This window comes from Lytechinus pictus, chromosome 12, assembly GCF_037042905.1.
Source record: "Lytechinus pictus isolate F3 Inbred chromosome 12, Lp3.0, whole genome shotgun sequence".
Classification (NCBI taxonomy): Eukaryota; Metazoa; Echinodermata; class Echinoidea; order Temnopleuroida; family Toxopneustidae; genus Lytechinus; species Lytechinus pictus.
Window position 1 is genome coordinate 7,780,342 of NC_087256.1, and position 22,282 is coordinate 7,802,623.

A 22,282-nucleotide genomic window follows, 5' to 3' on the forward strand; every position below is an offset into this window, starting at 1 on the left:
CATCTCAACTCCTATCACGTTGATCATCATGTCATTTCAGTCTCTTTGCTGCCACAAATATTTTCACCACCAGCTCAGCTATCATATATCAGCAATCATTCCACTAACACAACTGCCACCACCACTTTGACAACTATCGCCACTCTGACTACACCATCACTGTTGCCTCAAAGTTTACCCCACTGCAATACCCAAATAACTACCACAGTCACTGACACCACTATGAAACAACTACAGCACTACCACAGCTCCCAATACCTGTGACTACACCATCAGTACTACAACTTCCATACTGTTACAACCAATTCATACCCCACTACATAAACAGTCACCTTTCCTCAATTACACTATTCTGTTTACCAACCACAACCATTCTAACCATACCACCAATATATACCTCTCTACAATAACCTCGATGCTGCCATAAAACCACCGACTAATTACAACTGCCTCACCCCTACCCCCAATTTTTTCCCCACAACAATAACTGTTGCCACTAGCACAGTGATAACTAATCACCACTTTCTCTTCATTCATCATTCTCCAACACAGCCTACATAATTAGAACAGTAGCCTTTATAACCAACACCATTGATCCTCACCAGTAAAACTTCCATCTCTATCACTGCCTCAACTGTACTACCACCAATGCTAATGTCAGCGCAAGTAATACCACTGATTATTTTTTCATCGTAATATCTGTCACAAACTCCTACATAAGTTTTTCATAGCCACTTCTCTTTGAAGAATCTTATTTTGTGCATTGATTTAGACATGACAAAATCTAGCTCTCCAGTATGCTTGTTGTTAGTTGACATCGTAAAATATTGTCAAAGGGTTCTCATTAATGACCAAAATATTGTTTTGTTGAGTAGGATATAGAAATATATAGATTTACAATGGATGATTTTAAGGTGTTGACCTTATGGTGTTGGGCTGTTTTTCACATCAGCACAGCACCAAACCAGAAATGAAGTTGGTCTTGGGATAAATTTCACTAGGTGTTGAATTTCCAATAATGTGATTTGAATCTATTTTGTGGGTGTGTTAATTCAGATTTGTTGTTGTGATGGCAATCTAAAATGGTGCTTAAAACACCAACATTGAACAGAGAAAGTCTTTATTTTGTTTTTACCATATCTTATTTCTTTTCTTTCTGTTCAGATATTTTGTGCTAGATGTTCAGCCAACTCTGTTCCCCTCCCCCGCTTCGGTCAGACCAAGCCAGTTAGAGTGTGTAATAGATGCTACATGTACCAGGTGACTCCATTTCAACATTGACCCTAGTCAGTGAAAGAGTTAGTCACCAGCGTTACATGCGCACCCATTTCGACACTGCCTCTAGTCACTCGAGCTAGTCAGAGTTAGGCTGATGTTACGTGCAAGTCCAAGTCAGAATGGATCATAGTCAACAAAGCTTAGTCATCGTTGCTGATACTGGATGTGACTCCATTTCAACATCGACCATAGTTACTCAAGCCAGACAGAATTCAGGTGACTCTTCACAGTCAACACTGATCATAGTCAACCAAAGTTTGCCAGAGGATGAACTACGTAACATTTGACTTCATTACGTAATTACAAGAGGTGATTGGAATTGGGAGTATATGTATGTCAACATTGCTTCTTGTTACTCTACTCTTTGTGGTCATGGTCAACACTGACTGTAGTCAACCAAGGGTAGACATTGTTGCAGGTACTGGATGCAAATTGATGTCATCAATAACTATCAAATTCAGGACTGTTGTTGAGAATGTTGAAGACTATTGTAAGACTTTCCTCTTTGTCATCCACAACCACAACCAATTGCTGCCATTTTGATAAACCATTCCTGGAGAAATGCTGTTTATAGGTCCACATCACAGAGTGCTCTTGGAAAGTGGCTTTTTAAGAGTGCATCCTGGATACCCTGATTTTCATTGAGGATTCACTAAGCTGTAATAGATATCCCATTATGGTGTGCCAAGAAAGTAGTGTTGCAGAATGCTCCTGAAAAGCAGCTGGTTCTGAAAGATTTTGAATCACCAAAAGCTTTTGCTAATGCTCACCAGCGAGTTGAAATGCTTAGAGAAGGCTTCCCGACGTCTAGTAGCCATTTTTTTTTATCCGGGTCACACTAAGGACAGTTTCAGTTATACATGGCATCTCTTTGGGTGTGTTTAGGCTTCCACTGTGTAGACAGAATCAGTGTCTTCAACGTCGTTTCAGAACGCCGATCGCAAACGTGGTTCTAGAGGTGCTGTTTATGCTTATTTTTTCAGAGGCAAAATTGCGGTCTGCAGCTGGCTTCGCATCGTAATTTTCGTTGAGCAGGAAAGCGAGGTCAAAAGGAAGCGTGGACGCAACCCTGTTTTGGACTAATCACGTATGAAAACTCTGATTCTGGACTGAAAAGTGGAAGCATAAACACAGCCTTTGGATGGTATGACCAACGCCCTATTGACCTCTGATATGACTGCATTGGTGTATCTTGATTTTGATTTATTGAACTTGATTGAAATTTGATCTTGTAAAGGATGGATTCCCTGCTTCTTGGCAGCCCTGTGCGGATTGTGAATCACTTCCTAAATCAAGTATTGATAGAGAGAGGAAAATTTTGTGAATCCAGCAACAATTGCTCCTATGGAACTCACCATGATCCATTTTGTGATAGAAAATGGACATCAAAGGAATGAGAGCAATTGCCCCAGGAGCAACTGATGGGTTACCAGAAGTGGAGGATGTTTGCAATACCATGTCAACTAGATATATGTCTCCGCTGTTAGTTGGTTTATCACAATCATTCTAAAGACATACTGCTAATCATTATGTACACAATCCAAATATTGAAGTGCAATGTATTTTACTTATTTGTACACAGAAAATGTATATATTTGACAATCTATATGTGGCGAAAATACCCTCTCAAAAAAGGCGTAGAGGCTGATACATAACCGACTTTAATTCTAGATATTCTATAATTGTAAGTAATGTGTGTAATATGTTCTAATGGAGTGTGGATGAGGTGGGGTGATAGTTATTCATTCATTACTCAGTGCCCATAATGAACTTCATATTTTGGTTACTATTATGATCCAATATTCTGCAACTCCCTGTCTCTGTAAGATATTTTCCCACTTTGTACTTAAGACAGTTTTTTATACATAGTTGTGGATCCTTCAAATCTTGAGCCAAATTTGCCAAAAGAAAAAGATTGTTAACGGAAACAATGCCACAAGAAAATTGTGTATTTTATGGATAGATGATATTTTTCAGTGACTAGATGAGATTAGATTAGATTATTTAGAGAAAAGGGCCTTCACTGCTGTATGATAATTGGACCAAATACTTAACATAAGCATACATTGTTTGGTATTGTTAGTGCATGGATTAAGCTAATCTTAATAGAGTATATTTTACGAGCTTACTCAGCAGGTTCTGATTAATTCTCGCTACCCCAAATAGCGATTTCACCGAGATCGGGGAAAATCCCTGTAACGCGCATTGCATTATGGGATAGCTTTTCGGTATTACAACTTCCTGATCGGAAGTCCAATGCACTGTTTTGCCATTCAGATCAACAGTGCCGTCATGCACAACAACACAACGTCGCTTTCGCTCGGAAAGTTCTTGATCACAACCCTCTCTTTCACATTTTCACGTGAAATATATTTTTTATTTCTATTTATAATTCAAATGGAATCAAAACTGACCAAATTAGATAAAAAGTATTATAATCTGTACATATTACGCTGGTGGTGGAAAACTCAGTATCGCGAACCTCGCGCGAGCATGACTCTGAACCGGAAGTGGTGATGACGACCCGACGGAGTGAAAATTATCTCGTCTCGCGCATTATGAGATTTTTGTTCCTATTTGGGGTAGCGAGAATTAATTCCTGCCGTGAAAATTTCAACCCCCTCCCCTTCTATTGATTTTGCGATCCATTCAGAATAACAAAGAAATAGGTGTATGAAAGAATTTCAATAAATTATTGGATTCAGTACCATCTGTTGCCATTGATATAGAAGATGAAAGCTAGCCTTCCGTAAAAGTGTGAACTAAAATGCTTGTTCAGTATTATACATGGGTAAACTTTAGAGATTAACACATGTTTCCTTTTTTACCACCTTCAATCTAGTGGAAGTGTTAAGTGTAACATTGTAGTTTGATCAATACATGCACTTGTATGCCAATGCCTTATCAAATTGACCTGACCTGGTATTTATGTGTGCAAGTAAAATTTATTGAATAAAAATCTTTGACAATTACTGACAACTCTAAGAAAATACATGAAAGACTTTATCATTCAGTTTACCTTTGTATATTATTGTGAAGAATACAAGTAAGATCCATGGTATTTTTTGTTTTTAATGTATAGTCATGGGTAAACCACGTTTAATTCGAAAACTAATCATGAAGCTAAACCTCGGTTGACACTTGCTCGCATAGTTTGCGCATTTATGTGATGATACTCCACTCAGACTCTTTATGTTTTTTTTTTTCTATTATTAATTTCCTCCCCCCATCCATTTTCATTGAATATACATTGTCATTTGTCGTATTTGTTTGTGCTCCTTTCATGTTGATAATACACCTTGCTTCATTTATGTATTAAAGAAACACACATTTCCATTCTGAAGTGTGCTACACACTGCATTTGCTGAATTTGTTTTGGTCATTGACACCCAGGATGCCAGGTTAGGTTTACTTCTTTGCATTTTAATGCCAAACATAGTTTCTAATGTGTTAATTTATCTTTTAAACCTTTTCTCTTTTTTTCTTTGCTGATGTTATGCTGAAGGGTAACTACCATTAGATATTTGAAATATTTTTATTTGAAACCTCCAGTCTTTTTTTTTTTAAACTAGACTTTTACTAGTATATACTAGATTTAGAATGAGTGTTAAAAAGCTAGCTGAATATTTTTTTTCCATTGACATACACACCTTGTATTCAGAAGTTTTCTTTGTTCTAAATCATGTTTGTTGGTTATAAATATTCTTTTGTGCTAAAAGTAATATAAGATGGAATGGAAAAAAAATATGGGGGTTAGGGGCGATTCACCCCACCCCCCCCCCCCCCAAAAAAAAAAAAAGACATACTGCTATATGCATGTTTCAGTAGCCCTCATCTGTTGCAAAAAAAAGTAAAATTTAAGTCAAATAGTTTACATGATTAGAATCAATAGTTGAAATAATAGCCCTTCTTTAGAAAAAAAATGTAACTTTTCTTCCATTATGATCACAATTTGAAGAGAAAGTGTAATAGATATTCAGAATGGTGGAATTTTTTCTCAGTTTGTATTCAACTTTTTAAGTTTTCCTTTGGAAGTCAGGAGGGTTTTAGAACTTAAATTTTTGTTCTCTTGAACCTTTTCAATTTGTCTCATAACTGCCATGAAAATAAAAATATTTTTTGTAAAATGTGTACTTTCTTTCTTCAATCAAAATTTATTTATCTGTTATTAATTGATTTAAATGTTCAAACTCTAAAGCTTTGTCTTCCCCAGGCCTTGGCCATATTTTGTTTCTGAGAATGTATTATTTGTTTAAGTATTGATGGAATTGATTGATTTATTGAATGAGGTTGTGGTCTTGTTGCAGGCAACATATGATGCTACAAAGAATAAATTCTTTAATTTTTAAATGACTTGCTCGATGGAGGTCAGAATGGAATATGTATAATACAAAACAAAGAAGTAATTGGCAGATTTTAATTAACTCAAATTAACTGAACCAATGTATTTTCTTTCTCTTGCTTCACATTCCTCACTATCATCATCAATATATTTGATAGGAATATGTTTCTTTTGAATATACAGGAAAGATCTCAAATTGATATATCCCAAATATTCTGCTTGGAATGATACTCGGTTATTGCATTTAATGTATGATTTTGAATGTCTTGACATGGACACATCATAGGCTGATAACTCTATATTTTCATTGATGTATATTTGAATGTCTCTTACTTAAAAGAAGATCAAAATGATATCTTGTTATTCAAATATTTTGCTTTGTCTTCTGCTTCGATCTTTGTACAGTATTAAGTTGCAATAAACTAATCATGATGAAAAACTAGAAACATCAAAGTATCTGTGATTCAATTTGAGTGTTTTCCTCTTTGAGAACTGATGGTAAATAAGTGAGAATTGAGAATGTGAGAGGAGGAAGGAATGATTATGTAATGATTCAGAGAAAAGGAGAGATGATGATAATGAAAGTGATGGTGATAGTGATGGTACTGATGGCAATGAGAGTAATGTCTGATAATGATGGTGGTGGTGTTGGTGATAATGGTGGTGGTGATGATAATTATTATCTTGGTAGTAAAGATAAGGATAATAGTGACATTGGCGAAGATGAAAAAGTGTTTTGGTGAACAATCGTAAAAAAATGCATTACTCTAATCATTGCAAGTCTTCCCTCCAGACATAATCTGGAGTTGTCTTTAGTTTTTGAGATTGAGATCTGGGATTCAGACATTAGATCACAAGATGATTATGTAGTAATTAAGAATAAAATGTGATTTCCCCCAACAGTTTGAAAAACAGTCTCCTAAGTGGCATCGCATCTGTCATGCACTGTTCCAACTTTCATCTTTGAAAATTCTTGAAAAGTTTCTGCATTATTATAACCTATACTGCAACCTATTACTAATTAGGCAATTATCTTGGGGCATTTGCAGGTTGCAACATAAAATTAACAACAAAACACAAAAAGAAAAGTGGGAAACGTATTTTGCACATCATAAAAAAGCATGATTTTAATTGAGAAGACTAAGACAACTAGCACCGTTATAGGAATTTTCATAAGTATGCATAACATTGTATATAAGTAGAAGAAAAATAGTCTATTACAGTCCAATCTCCAAGTTCTGTACCAAAACATTTGGCTATAACAGAACTGGTGCCTGTCTGTAAGTGATATGGCTAGATGTGACAGTATTTATAGAGAAGCACCATTTGCTATGGATATCTACAGGATACAGAGATCTTCATATTTATACTGTAAAACATCCATTACCTTCATGCCATCCCCAAAACATTTCATGACAAGAAAATAAAAGTGAATAAATGGAATAATCAAGACTTTTAGGCAAATTGGATAAGGACTAACAGAGGGAGGATGGGTGGGAGAAATTTTTTCCTTGTAAAAAGAAATAAAACTAGATTTTAATTCGTCATGCGGACGAATTAGGTGGTCTGTCGTATAGATAGATAAACAGGAAAAAAATATTTAAACAGATATTAGATTGAAAAATAGATAGACAAACAGATTTACATAATCAAACAGATACATACAAGAAAGATAATTATATTAGATGGATGGAGTGATGGATGGAGAGATAAATTATAGGTGGTTATATTAATAAAACATAGACATATATAGATAGATATAGAGAGACAGACATATAGATAGAGAGACAGACATATAGATAGATAGAGAGACAGACTTATAGATAGAGAGATAGATTGATAGATATATAGATATATAGATAGATAGAGAGATGATTGGTGGTTATATTAATAAAACATATATAAACATATAGATAGAAAGAGAGACAGACAGATAGATAGATAGACAGATATATAGACAGACATATATATAGATAGAGAGACAGACATATCATGAAGCTATTACGAGCTATCTCGTAATAGCTTCATGCTGCGTGGTCCTATCGCGTTATGTAAGCGGGCTCTAACTTTCGCCTGGCGGCTCGCCGATCGATGTTAGATATCGTTCCTTCGCCTCAAGGAAGCGATAACAAAGGATTAAGAGAGAAATTGGAAGATGGTTCTCCTTCTCGTGATAGCTTCATGGATAGATAGACAGATATATAGATAGACAGACATATAGATAGACAGAGAGACAGAAATATAGATAGATAGAGAGACAGACATATAGATAGATATATAGATAGATATATAGATAGATAGATAGATACTATCTATCTATCTATCTATATATCTATCTATAGACATATAGATAGATACAGAGACAGACATATAGATTGATAGAGAGACATAAACAGATAGAGAGACAGACATATAGATGAATAGAGAGACAGACATATAGATAGATAGATAGACAGATAGATAGATAGATATAGAGACAGACAGACAGACAGACAGATAGATAGATAGATAGATAGATAGAGACAGGCAGATGAATGGATAGATAGATAGACATATCTAAACAGATAGATACATATATATTAGACAGAGAGAGAGAGAGAGAGATAAACAGACAGATAGATATACAATGTAGGTAGATAGACAGACATATGGATAGATAGAGAGAGAGGGACATATTCAAACAGATAGATATATATTAGACAGAGAGATAGATATGTCATGTAGGTAGATAGACAGACAGATAAATATATATGATATAAAAAAGTAATTATAATCTGTGTTATTTTGCAATATTTTAGCTTTTATTTGTTAGAATTCTTATAATTGATCGTGGGCAAGATAGCTAAAAAAAAAAAAAAAAAAAAAAAAATCATGTTCACCCGCGGACTCGAACCCCTGCCTGCATGATGGAATGAGAAGTAAGTCTGACGCCTAACCGATTGAGCTAGAATATTTCCCATAGACTTAACACGTAAGCAAAACACCAGAATCTCAAATCCAATCTTGCAAGTGAATTACGGGCATGATCCCGACATCTGATCGGAAAATGAAGGAGACGCAACCGAAAGCTTAGAATCTCAGCTACAACATACTAAAAGCTCAGGGATAACTAGCAACAAAAATTGGAGATATGGCTTACGAAATAGAAGAATGTAGAATCTAGTTTTGAGAAAAAGTCATGTCCCATAGAGATTACACGCAAAATGAGTAAAAATGACATGCCATTATTATTTGCAATTTTTGAGGATGATTTGTCTATCAAAATGAAAAATAAAGGCAATAACTCAGAAAGAGTAAGAACTAAGCTACAACATATCAAAAATTGGGTGAAAATTGACCAATATTTACGGAGTTAGAGCAAGATTTGCATAATTATAATGACGTCATAATAGGCAAAATGGATTTTTTGAATTCCGACGCCATTTTGATGACGTCATAATATACTTGAGGGTCAAATGAGACATGAAATTATATCTCTAGTTCATACTCTATCAAAATATGAAAAAAAAATTGGGGGTCCCCATGCGTTCTGAAGAGCTACAGCGGATTTTCTATAGGCATGTTTTTGCCCATATATGGCCTATAGTGAGAGCTCGCGCGCACACGTGCTGCAAACTTTAACGGGTGTTAATTTCCTTATTAATGGTCGTAGAAGGTTGATCAAGGTATCAAATTGCTCAAAATTATATGATCAATGCAATGATATAAAAAAAAACGGTGTTTCTGAGTTGCATTGAGGCGTTACGCGCGGAAACGCGCGCGCATACGTTTGCGCGCGCAATTTTTTGAAATGCTTAAAATGACCTAAAACGTACTCTGTTTTGGTCAAAAAGTGATTTTTAGCATTTTAAAATTTTGACGCGCGCGTACGCGCGCGTCGTGACCTACAGGTGACCTTTGATGACATGACCTGATGACCCTTGATCTGAAGTTTATGTCATGTGAATTTGATCGATTTTTGATAATTGATAATGGAGATATGATTGATAATGTGATTTTACAAAATGGCGTCTAGATGACGTCATGATGACGTCATGACATTAAGATTCTTGCAGAATTGAGGTCTTAATGATATTGATATGTGGTGATATTTTGATGATTATTGAATATGAACTTTCTGAGATTTGCTGTCCACAAGAAATGGAGGAAATAAAAATAAGAAATAAACTAGATTTTAATTCGTCATGCGGACGAATTAGGTGGTCTGTCGTATAGATAGATAAACAGGAAAAAAATATTTAAACAGATATTAGATTGAAAAATAGATAGACAAACAGATTTACATAATCAAACAGATACATACAAGAAAGATAATTATATTAGATGGATGGAGTGATGGATGGAGAGATAAATTATAGGTGGTTATATTAATAAAATATAGACATATATAGATAGATATGGAGAGACAGACATATAGATAGAGAGACAGACATATAGATAGATAGAGAGACAGACTTATAGATAGAGAGATAGATAGATAGATAGATAGATAGATAGATAGACATATAGATAGATACAGAGACAGACATATAGATTGATAGAGATCGAGACAGAGATAGATAGAGAGACAGACATATAGATGAATAGAGAGACAGACATATAGATAGATAGATAGATAGATAGACAGATAGATAGATAGATAGAGAGACAGACAGACAGACAGATAGATAGATAGATATATAGATAGATAGATAGATAGAGACAGGCAGATGGATGGATAGATAGATAGACATATCTAAACAGATAGATACATATATATTAGACAGAGAGAGAGAGAGAGAGATAAACAGACAGATAGATATACAATGTAGGTAGATAGACAGACAGACATATGGATAGATAGAGAGAGAGGGACGTATTCAAACAGAAAGATATATATTAGACAGAGAGATAGATATGTCATGTAGGTAGATAGACAGACAGATAAATAGATATGATATAAAAAAGTAATTATAATCTGTTTTATTTTGCAATATTTTAGCTATTATTTGTTAGAATTCTTATAATTGATCGTGGGCAAGATAGCTATAAAAAAAAAAATAAAAAAAAAAATCGTGTTCACCCGCGGACTCGAACCCCTGCCTGCATGATGGAATGAGAAGTAAGTCTGACGCCTAACCGATTGAGCTAGAATATTTCCCATAGACTTAACACGTAAGCAAAACACCAGAATCTCAAATCCAATCTTGCAAGTGAATTACGGGCATGATCCCGACATCTGATCGGAAAATGAAGGAAACGCAACCGAAAGCTTAGAATCTCAGCTACAACATACTAAAAGCTCAGGGATAACTAGCAACAAAAATTGGAGATATGGCTTACGAAATAGAAGAATGTAGAATCTAGTTTTGAGAAAAAGTCATGTCCCATAGAGATTACACGCAAAATGAGTAAAAATGACATGCCATTATTATTTGCAATTTTTGAGGATGATTTGTCTATCAAAATGAAAAATAAAGGCAATAACTCAGAAAGAGTAAGAACTAAGCTACAACATATCAAAAATTGGGTGAAAATTGACCAATATTCACGGAGTTAGAGCAAGATTTGCATAATTATAATGACGTCATAATAGGCAAAATGGATTTTTTTAAATTCCGACGCCATTTTGATGACGTCATAATATAATTGAGGGTCAAATGAGACATGAAATTATATCTCTAGTTCATACTCTATCAAAATATGAAAAAAAAATTGGGGGTCCCAATGCGTTCTGAAGAGCTACAGCGGATTTTCTATAGGCATGTTTTTGCCCATATATGGCCTATAGTGAGAGCTCGCGCGCACACGTGCTGCAAACTTTAACGGGTGTTAATTTCCTTATTAATGGTCGTAGAAGGTTGATCAAGGTATCAAATTGCTCAAAATTATATGATCAATGCAATGAAATAAAAAAAAACGGTGTTTCTGAGTTGCATTGAGGCGTTACGCGCGGAAACGCGCGCGCATACGTTTGCGCGCGCAATTTTTTGAAATGCTTAAAATGACCTAAAACGTACTCTGTTTTGGTCAAAAAGTGATTTTGAGCATTTTAAAATTTTGACGCGCGCGTACGCGCGCGTCGTGACCTTCAGGTGACCTTTGATGACATGACCTGATGACCCTTGATCTGAAGTTTATGTCATGTGAATTTGATTTATTTTTGATAATTGATAATGGAGATATGATTGATAATGTGATTTTACAAAATGGCGTCTAGATGACGTCATGATGACGTCATGACATTAAGATTCTTGCAGAATTGAGGTCTTAATGATGTTGATATGTGGTGATATTTTGATGATTATTGAATATGAACTTTCTGAGATTTGCTGTCCACAAGAAATGGAGGAAATAAAAATAAGAAATAAACTAGATTTTAATTCGTCATGCGGACGAATTAGGTGGTCTGTCGTATAGATAGATAAACAGGAAAAAAATATTTAAACAGATATTAGATTGAAAAATAGATAGACAAACAGATTTACATAATCAAACAGATACATACAAGAAAGATAATTATATTAGATGGATGGAGTGATGGATGGAGAGATAAATTATAGGTGGTTATATTAATAAAACATAGACATATATAGATAGATATAGAGAGACAGACATATAGATAGAGAGACAGACATATAGATAGATAGAGAGACAGACTTATAGATAGAGAGATAGATTGATAGATATATAGATATATAGATAGATAGAGAGATGATTGGTGGTTATATTAATAAAACATATATAAACATATAGATAGAAAGAGAGACAGACAGATAGATAGATAGACAGATAGATAGACAGACATATATATAGATAGAGAGACAGACATATCATGAAGCTATTACGAGCTATCTCGTAATAGCTTCATGCTGCGTGGTCCTATCGCGTTATGTAAGCGGGCTCTAACTTTCGCCTGGCGGCTCGCCAATTGATGTTAGATATCGTTCCTTCGCCCGAAGGAAGCGATAACAAAGGATTAAGAGAGAAATTGGAAGATGGTTCTCCTTCTCGTGATAGCTTCATGGATAGATAGACAGACATATAGATAGACAAACATATAGATAGACAGAGAGACAGAAATATAGATAGATAGAGAGACAGACATATAGATAGATATATAGATAGATAGATAGATAGATAGATAGACATATAGATAGATACAGAGACAGACATATAGATTGATAGAGATCGAGACAGAGATAGATAGAGAGACAGACATATAGATGAATAGAGAGACAGACATATAGATAGATAGATAGATAGATAGACAGATAGATAGATAGATAGAGAGACAGACAGACAGATAGATAGATAGATATATAGATAGATAGATAGATAGAGACAGGCAGATGGATGGATAGATAGATAGACATATCTAAACAGATAGATACATATATATTAGACAGAGAGAGAGAGAGAGAGATAAACAGACAGATAGATATACAATGTAGGTAGATAGACAGACAGACATATGGATAGATAGAGAGAGAGGGACGTATTGAAACAGAAAGATATATATTAGACAGAGAGAGAGAGAGAGAGAGATAAACAGACAGATAGATATACAATGTAGGTAGATAGACAGACAGACATATGGATAGATAGAGAGAGAGGGACGTATTGAAACAGAAAGATATATATTAGACAGAGAGATAGATATGTCATGTAGGTAGATAGACAGACAGATAAATAGATATGATATAAAAAAGTAATTATAATCTGTTTTATTTTGCAATATTTTAGCTATTATTTGTTAGAATTCTTATAATTGATCGTGGGCAAGATTACGAAAGACCATTAGTGCCACGGAGAAAAAAAAACACTATTTCTACTAATCTGTTATAACAGATTACGGTATTTCTACTAATCTGTTTAAACAGATTATAATCTGTTATAACAGATTACGGTATTTCTACTAATCTGTTATAACAGATTACGGTATTTCTACTAATCTGTTATAACAGATTACAGTATTTCTACTAATCTGTTTAAACAGATTATAATCTGTTATAACAGATTACGGTATTTCTACTAATCTGTTATAACAGATTACGGTATTTCTACTAATCTGTTTAAACAGATTATAATCTGTTATAACAGATTACGGTATTTCTACTAATCTGTTATAACAGATTACGGTATTTCTACTAATCTGTTTAAACAGATTATAATCTGTTATAACAGATTACGGTATTTCTACTAATCTGTTATAACAGATTACGGTATTTCTACTAATCTGTTTAAACAGATTATAATCTGTTATAACAGATTAGTAGAAATACCGTAATCTGTTATAACAGATTAGTAGAAATACCGTAATCTGTTATAACAGATTATAATCTGTTTAAACAGATTAGTAGAAATACCGTAATCTGTTATAACAGATTAGTAGAAATAGTGTTTTTTTTTCTCCGTGGCACTAATGGTCTTTCGTACAAGATAGCTAAAAAAAAAAAAAAAAAAAAAAAATCATGTCCACCCGCGGACTCGAACCCCTGCCTGCATGATGGAATGAGAAGTAAGTCTGACGCCTAACCGATTGAGCTAGAATATTTCCCATAGACTTAACACGTAAGCAAAACACCAGAATCTCAAATCCAATCTTGCAAGTGAATTACGGGCATGATCCCGACATCTGATCGGAAAATGAAGGAGACGCAACCGAAAGCTTAGAATCTCAGCTACAACATACTAAAAGCTCAGGGATAACTAGCAACAAAAATTGGAGATATGGCTTACGAAATAGAAGAATGTAGAATCTAGTTTTGAGAAAAAGTCATGTCCCATAGAGATTACACGCAAAATGAGTAAAAATGACATGCCATTATTATTTGCAATTTTTGAGGATGATTTGTCTATCAAAATGAAAAATAAAGGCAATCACTCAGAAAGAGTAAGAACTAAGCTACAACATATCAAAAATTGGGTGAAAATTGACCAATATTCACGGAGTTAGAGCAAGATTTGCATAATTATAATGACGTCATAATAGGCAAAATGGATTTTTTGAATTCCGACGCCATTTTGATGACGTCATAATATACTTGAGGGTCAAATGAGACATGAAATTATATCTCTAGTTCATACTCTATCAAAATATGAAAAAAAAATTGGGGGTCCCCATGCGTTCTGAAGAGCTACAGCGGATTTTCTATAGGCATGTTTTTGCCCATATATGGCCTATAGTGAGAGCTCGCGCGCACACGTGCTGCAAACTTTAACGGGTGTTAATTTCCTTATTAATGGTCGTAGAAGGTTGATCAAGGTATCAAATTGCTCAAAATTATATGATCAATGCAATGAAATAAAAAAAACGGTGTTTCTGAGTTGCATTCAAGGCGTTACGCGCGGAAACGCGCGCGCATACGTTTGCGCGCGCAATTTTTTGAAATGCTTAAAATGACCTAAAACGTACTCTGTTTTGGTCAAAAAGTGATTTTGAGCATTTTAAAATTTTGACGCGCGCGTACGCGCGCGTCGTGACCTTCAGGTGACCTTTGATGACATGACCTGATGACCCTTGATCTGAAGTTTATGTCATGTGAATTTGATTTATTTTTGATAATTGATAATGGAGATATGATTGATAATGTGATTTTACAAAATGGCGTCTAGATGACGTCATGATGACGTCATGACATTAAGATTCTTGCAGAATTGAGGTCTTATTGATGTTGATATGTGGTGATATTTTGATGATTATTGAATATGAACTTTCTGAGATTTGCTGTCCACAAGAAATGGAGGAAATAAAAATAAGAAATAAACTAGATTTTAATTCGTCATGCGGACGAATTAGGTGGTCTGTCGTATAGATAGATAAACAGGAAAAAAATATTTAAACAGATATTAGATTGAAAAATAGATAGACAAACAGATTTACATAATCAAACAGATACATACAAGAAAGATAATTATATTAGATGGATGGAGTGATGGATGGAGAGATAAATTATAGGTGGTTATATTAATAAAACATAGACATATATAGATAGATATAGAGAGACAGACATATAGATAGAGAGACAGACATATAGATAGATAGAGAGACAGACTTATAGATAGAGAGATAGATTGATAGATATATAGATATATAGATAGATAGAGAGATGATTGGTGGTTATATTAATAAAACATATATAAACATATAGATAGAAAGAGAGACAGACAGATAGATAGATAGACAGATAGATAGACAGACATATATATAGATAGAGAGACAGACATATCATGAAGCTATTACGAGCTATCTCGTAATAGCTTCATGCTGCGTGGTCCTATCGCGTTATGTAACCGGGCTCTAACTTTCGCCTGGCGGCTCGCCAATTGATGTTAGATATCGTTCCTTCGCCCGAAGGAAGCGATAACAAAGGATTAAGAGAGAAATTGGAAGATGGTTCTCCTTCTCGTGATAGCTTCATGGATAGATAGACAGACATATAGATAGACAAACATATAGATAGACAGAGAGACAGAAATATAGATAGATAGAGAGACAGACATATAGATAGATATATAGATAGATAGATAGATAGATAGATAGATAGATAGATAGACATATAGATAGATACAGAGACAGACATATAGATTGATAGAGATCAAGACAGAGATAGATAGAGAGACAGACATATAGATGAATAGAGAGACAGACATATAGATAGATAGATAGATAGATAGACAGATAGATAGATAGATAGATAGAGAGACAGACAGACAGATAGATAGATAGATATATAGATAGATAGATAGATAGAGACAGGCAGATGGATGGATAGATAGATAGACATATCTAAACAGATAGATACATATATATTAGACAGAGAGAGAGAGAGAGAGAGATAAACAGACAGATAGATATACAATGTAGGTAGATAGACAGACAGACATATGGATAGATAGAGAGAGAGGGACGTATTCAAACAGAAAGATATATATTAGACAGAGAGATAGATATGTCATGTAGGTAGATAGACAGACAGATAAATAGATATGATATAAAAAAGTAATTATAATCTGTTTTATTTTGCAATATTTTAGCTATTATTTGTTAGAATTCTTATAATTGATCGTGGGCAAGATAGCTAAAAAAAAAAAAAAAAAAAAAAAAATCATGTTCACCCGCGGACTCGAACCCCTGCCTGCATGATGGAATGAGAAGTAAGTCTGACGCCTAACCGATTGAGCTAGAATATTTCCCATAGACTTAACACGTAAGCAAAACACCAGAATCTCAAATCCAATCTTGCAAGTGAATTACGGGCATGATCCCGACATCTGATCGGAAAATGAAGGAAACGCAACCGAAAGCTTAGAATCTCAGCTACAACATACTAAAAGCTCAGGGATAACTAGCAACAAAAATTGGAGATATGGCTTACGAAATAGAAAAATGTAGAATCTAGTTTTGAGAAAAAGTCATGTCCCATAGAGATTACACGCAAAATGAGTAAAAATGACATGCCATTATTATTTGCAATTTTTGAGGATGATCTGTTTATCAAAATGAAAAATAAAGGCAATTACTCAGAAAGAGTAAGAACTAAGCTACAACATATCAAAAATTGGGTGAAAATAGACCGATATTCACGGAGTTAGAGAAAGATTTGCATAATTATAATGACGTAATAATAGGCAAAATGGATTTTTTGACTTCCGACGCCATTTTCATAACGTCATAATATAATTGAGGGTCAAATGAGACATGAAATTATATCTCTAGTTCATACTCTATCAAAATATGAAAAAAAAATTGGGGGTCCCCACGCGTTCTGAAGAGCTACAGCGGATTTTCTATAGGCATGTTTTTGCCCATATATGGCCTATAGTGAGAGCTCGCGCGCACACGTGCTGCAAACTTTAACGGGTGTTAATTTCCTTATTAATGGTCGTAGAAGGTTGATCAAGGTATCAAATTGCTCAAAATTATATGATCAATGCAATGAAATAAAAAAAACGGTGTTTCTGAGTTGCATTCAAGGCGTTACGCGCGGAAACGCGCGCGCATACGTTTGCGCGCGCAATTTTTTGAAATGCTTAAAATGACCTAAAACGTACTCTGTTTTGGTCAAAAAGTGATTTTTAGCATTTTAAAATTTTGACGCGCGCGTACGCGCGCGTTGTGACCTTCAGGTGACCTTTGATGACATGACCTGATGACCCTTGATTTGAAGTTTATGTCATGTGAATTTGATTTATTTTTGATAATTGATAATGGAGATATGATTGATAATGTGATTTTACAAAATGGCGTCTAGATGACGTCATGATGACGTCATGACATTAAGATTCTTGCAGAATTGAGGTCTTATTGATGTTGATATGTGCTGATATTTTGATGATTATTGAATATGAACTTTCTGAGATTTGCTGTCCACAAGAAATGGAGGAAATAAAAATAAGAAATAAATAAAAACTAGATTTTAATTCGTCATGCGGACGAATTAGGTGGTCTGTCGTATAGATAGATAAACAGGAAAAAAATATTTAAACAGATATTAGATTGAAAAATAGATAGACAAACAGATTTACATAATCAAACAGATACATACAAGAAAGATAATTATATTAGATGGATGGAGTGATGGATGGAGAGATAAATTATAGGTGGTTATATTAATAAAACATAGACATATATAGATAGATATAGAGAGACAGACATATAGATAGAGAGACAGACATATAGATAGATAGAGAGACAGACTTATAGATAGAGAGATAGATTGATAGATATATAGATATATAGATAGATAGAGAGATGATTGGTGGTTATATTAATAAAACATATATAAACATATAGATAGAAAGAGAGACAGACAGATAGATAGATAGACAGATAGATAGACAGACATATATATAGATAGAGAGACAGACATATCATGAAGCTATTACGAGCTATCTCGTAATAGCTTCATGCTGCGTGGTCCTATCGCGTTATGTAAGCGGGCTCTAACTTTCGCCTGGCGGCTCGCCAATTGATGTTAGATATCGTTCCTTCGCCCGAAGGAAGCGATAACAAAGGATTAAGAGAGAAATTGGAAGATGGTTCTCCTTCTCGTGATAGCTTCATGGATAGATAGACAGACATATAGATAGACAAACATATAGATAGACAGAGAGACAGAAATATAGATAGATAGAGAGACAGACATATAGATAGATATATAGATAGATAGATAGATAGATAGATAGATAGACATATAGATAGATACAGAGACAGACATATAGATTGATAGAGATCGAGACAGAGATAGATAGAGAGACAGACATATAGATGAATAGAGAGACAGACATATAGATAGATAGATAGATAGATAGATAGATAGACAGATAGATAGATAGATAGAGAGACAGACAGACAGATAGATAGATAGATATATAGATAGATAGATAGAGACAGGCAGATGGATGGATAGATAGATAGACATATCTAAACAGATAGATACATATATATTAGACAGAGAGAGAGAGAGAGAGATAAACAGACAGATAGATATACAATGTAGGTAGATAGACAGACAGACATATGGATAGATAGAGAGAGAGGGACGTATTCAAACAGAAAGATATATATTAGACAGAGAGATAGATATGTCATGTACTAGATAGACAGACAGATAAATAGATATGATATAAAAAAGTAATTATAATCTGTTTTATTTTGCAATATTTTAGCTATTATTTGTTAGAATTCTTATAATTGATCGTGGGCAAGATAGCTAAAAAAAAAAAAAAAAAAAAAAAAATCATGTTCACCCGCGGACTCGAACCCCTGCCTGCATGATGGAATGAGAAGTAAGTCTGACGCCTAACCGATTGAGCTAGAATATTTCCCATAGACTTAACACGTAAGCAAAACACCAGAATCTCAAATCCAATCTTGCAAGTAAATTACGGGCATGATCCCGACATCTGATCGAAAAATGAAGGAAACGCAACCGAAAGCTTAGAATCTCAGCTACAACATACTAAAAGCTCAGGGATAACTAGCAACAAAAATTGGAGATATGGCTTACGAAATAGAAGAATGTAGAATCTAGTTTTGAGAAAAAGTCATGTCCCATAGAGATTACACGCAAAATGAGTAAAAATGACATGCCATTATTATTTGCAATTTTTGAGGATGATTTGTCTATCAAAATGAAAAATAAAGGCAATAACTCAGAAAGAGTAAGAACTAAGCTACAACATATCAAAAATTGGGTGAAAATTGACCAATATTCACGGAGTTAGAGCAAGATTTGCATAATTATAATGACGTCATAATAGGCAAAATGGATTTTTTGAATTCCGACGCCATTTTGATGACGTCATAATATAATTGAGGGTCAAATGAGACATGAAATTATATCTCTAGTTCATACTCTATCAAAATATGAAAAAAAAATTGGGGGTCCCCATGCGTTCTGAAGAGCTACAGCGGATTTTCTATAGGCATGTTTTTGCCCATATATGGCCTATAGTGAGAGCTCGCGCGCACACGTGCTGCAAACTTTAACGGGTGTTAATTTCCTTATTAATGGTCGTAGAAGGTTGATCAAGGTATCAAATTGCTCAAAATTATATGATCAATGCAATGAAATAAAAAAAACGGTGTTTCTGAGTTGCATTCAAGGCGTTACGCGCGGAAACGCGCGCGCATACGTTTGCGCGCGCAATTTTTTGAAATGCTTAAAATGACCTAAAACGTACTCTGTTTTGGTCAAAAAGTGATTTTTAGCATTTTAAAATTTTGACGCGCGCGTACGCGCGCGTCGTGACCTTCAGGTGACCTTTGATGACATGACCTGATGACCCTTGATCTGAAGTTTATGTCATGTGAATTTGATTTATTTTTGATAATTGATAATGGAGATATGATTGATAATGTGATTTTACAAAATGGCGTCTAGATGACGTCATGATGACGTCATGACATTAAGATTCTTGCAGAATTGAGGTCTTATTGATGTTGATATGTGGTGATATTTTGATGATTATTGAATATGAACTTTCTGAGATTTGCTGTCCACAAGAAATGGAGGAAATAAAAATAAGAAATAAAAATAAACTAGATTTTAATTCGTCATGCGGACGAATTAGGTGGTCTGTCGTATAGATAGATAAACAGGAAAAAAATATTTAAACAGATATTAGATTGAAAAATAGATAGACAAACAGATTTACATAATCAAACAGATACATACAAGAAAGATAATTATATTAGATGGATGGAGTGATGGATGGAGAGATAAATTATAGGTGGTTATATTAATAAAACATAGACATATATAGATAGATATAGAGAGACAGACATATAGATAGAGAGACAGACATATAGATAGATAGAGAGACAGACTTATAGATAGAGAGATAGATTGATAGATATATAGATATATAGATAGATAGAGAGATGATTGGTGGTTATATTAATAAAACATATATAAACATATAGATAGAAAGAGAGACAGACAGATAGATAGATAGACAGATAGATAGACAGACATATATATAGATAGAGAGACAGACATATCATGAAGCTATTACGAGCTATCTCGTAATAGCTTCATGCTGCGTGGTCCTATCGCGTTATGTAAGCGGGCTCTAACTTTCGCCTGGCGGCTCGCCAATTGATGTTAGATATCGTTCCTTCGCCCGAAGGAAGCGATAACAAAGGATTAAGAGAGAAATTGGAAGATGGTTCTCCTTCTCGTGATAGCTTCATGGATAGATAGACAGACATATAGATAGACAAACATATAGATAGACAGAGAGACAGAAATATAGATAGATAGAGAGACAGACATATAGATAGATATATAGATAGATAGATAGATAGATAGATAGATAGATAGACATATAGATAGATACAGAGACAGACATATAGATTGATAGAGATCGAGACAGAGATAGATAGAGAGACAGACATATAGATGAATAGAGAGACAGACATATAGATAGATAGATAGATAGATAGACAGATAGATAGATAGATAGATAGAGAGACAGACAGACAGATAGATAGATAGATATATAGATAGATAGATAGATAGAGACAGGCAGATGGATGGATAGATAGATAGACATATCTAAACAGATATATACATATATATTAGACAGAGAGAGAGAGAGAGAGATAAACAGACAGATAGATATACAATGTAGGTAGATAGACAGACAGACATATGGATAGATAGAGAGAGAGGGACGTATTCAAACAGAAAGATATATATTAGACAGAGAGATAGATATGTCATGTAGGTAGATAGACAGACAGATAAATAGATATGATATAAAAAAGTAATTATAATCTGTTTTATTTTGCAATATTTTAGCTATTATTTGTTAGAATTCTTATAATTGATCGTGGGCAAGATAGTACGAAAGACCATTAGTGCCACGGAGAAAAAAAAACACTATTTCTACTAATCTGTTATAACAGATTACGGTATTTCTACTAATCTGTTTAAACAGATTATAATCTGTTATAATAGATTACGGTATTTCTACTAATCTGTTATAACAGATTACGGTATTTCTACTAATCTGTTATAACAGATTACGGTATTTCTACTAATCTGTTTAAACAGATTATAATCTGTTATAACAGATTACGGTATTTCTACTAATCTGTTTAAACAGATTATAATCTGTTATAACAGATTACGGTATTTCTACTAATCTGTTATAACAGATTACGGTATT

The 22,282-nt window shown here is 34.2% G+C and overlaps 1 protein-coding gene across 1 annotated transcript in view; it reads left to right on the forward strand.

Annotated features, from left to right (window-relative positions):
* Window positions 1-5,057, forward strand: part of LOC129273466 (lateral signaling target protein 2-like) — a 37,737-nt gene extending 32,680 nt beyond the window's left edge. Inside the window, exon 12 of the mRNA XM_064107395.1 lies at window positions 1,165-5,057. Within this exon, the coding sequence (XP_063963465.1) occupies window positions 1,165-1,281 (117 nt within the window). The 3' untranslated portion in view covers window positions 1,282-5,057. The remainder of the gene's footprint in view (window positions 1-1,164) is intronic.
* The last annotated feature ends 17,225 nt before the right edge of the window (window positions 5,058-22,282 follow it).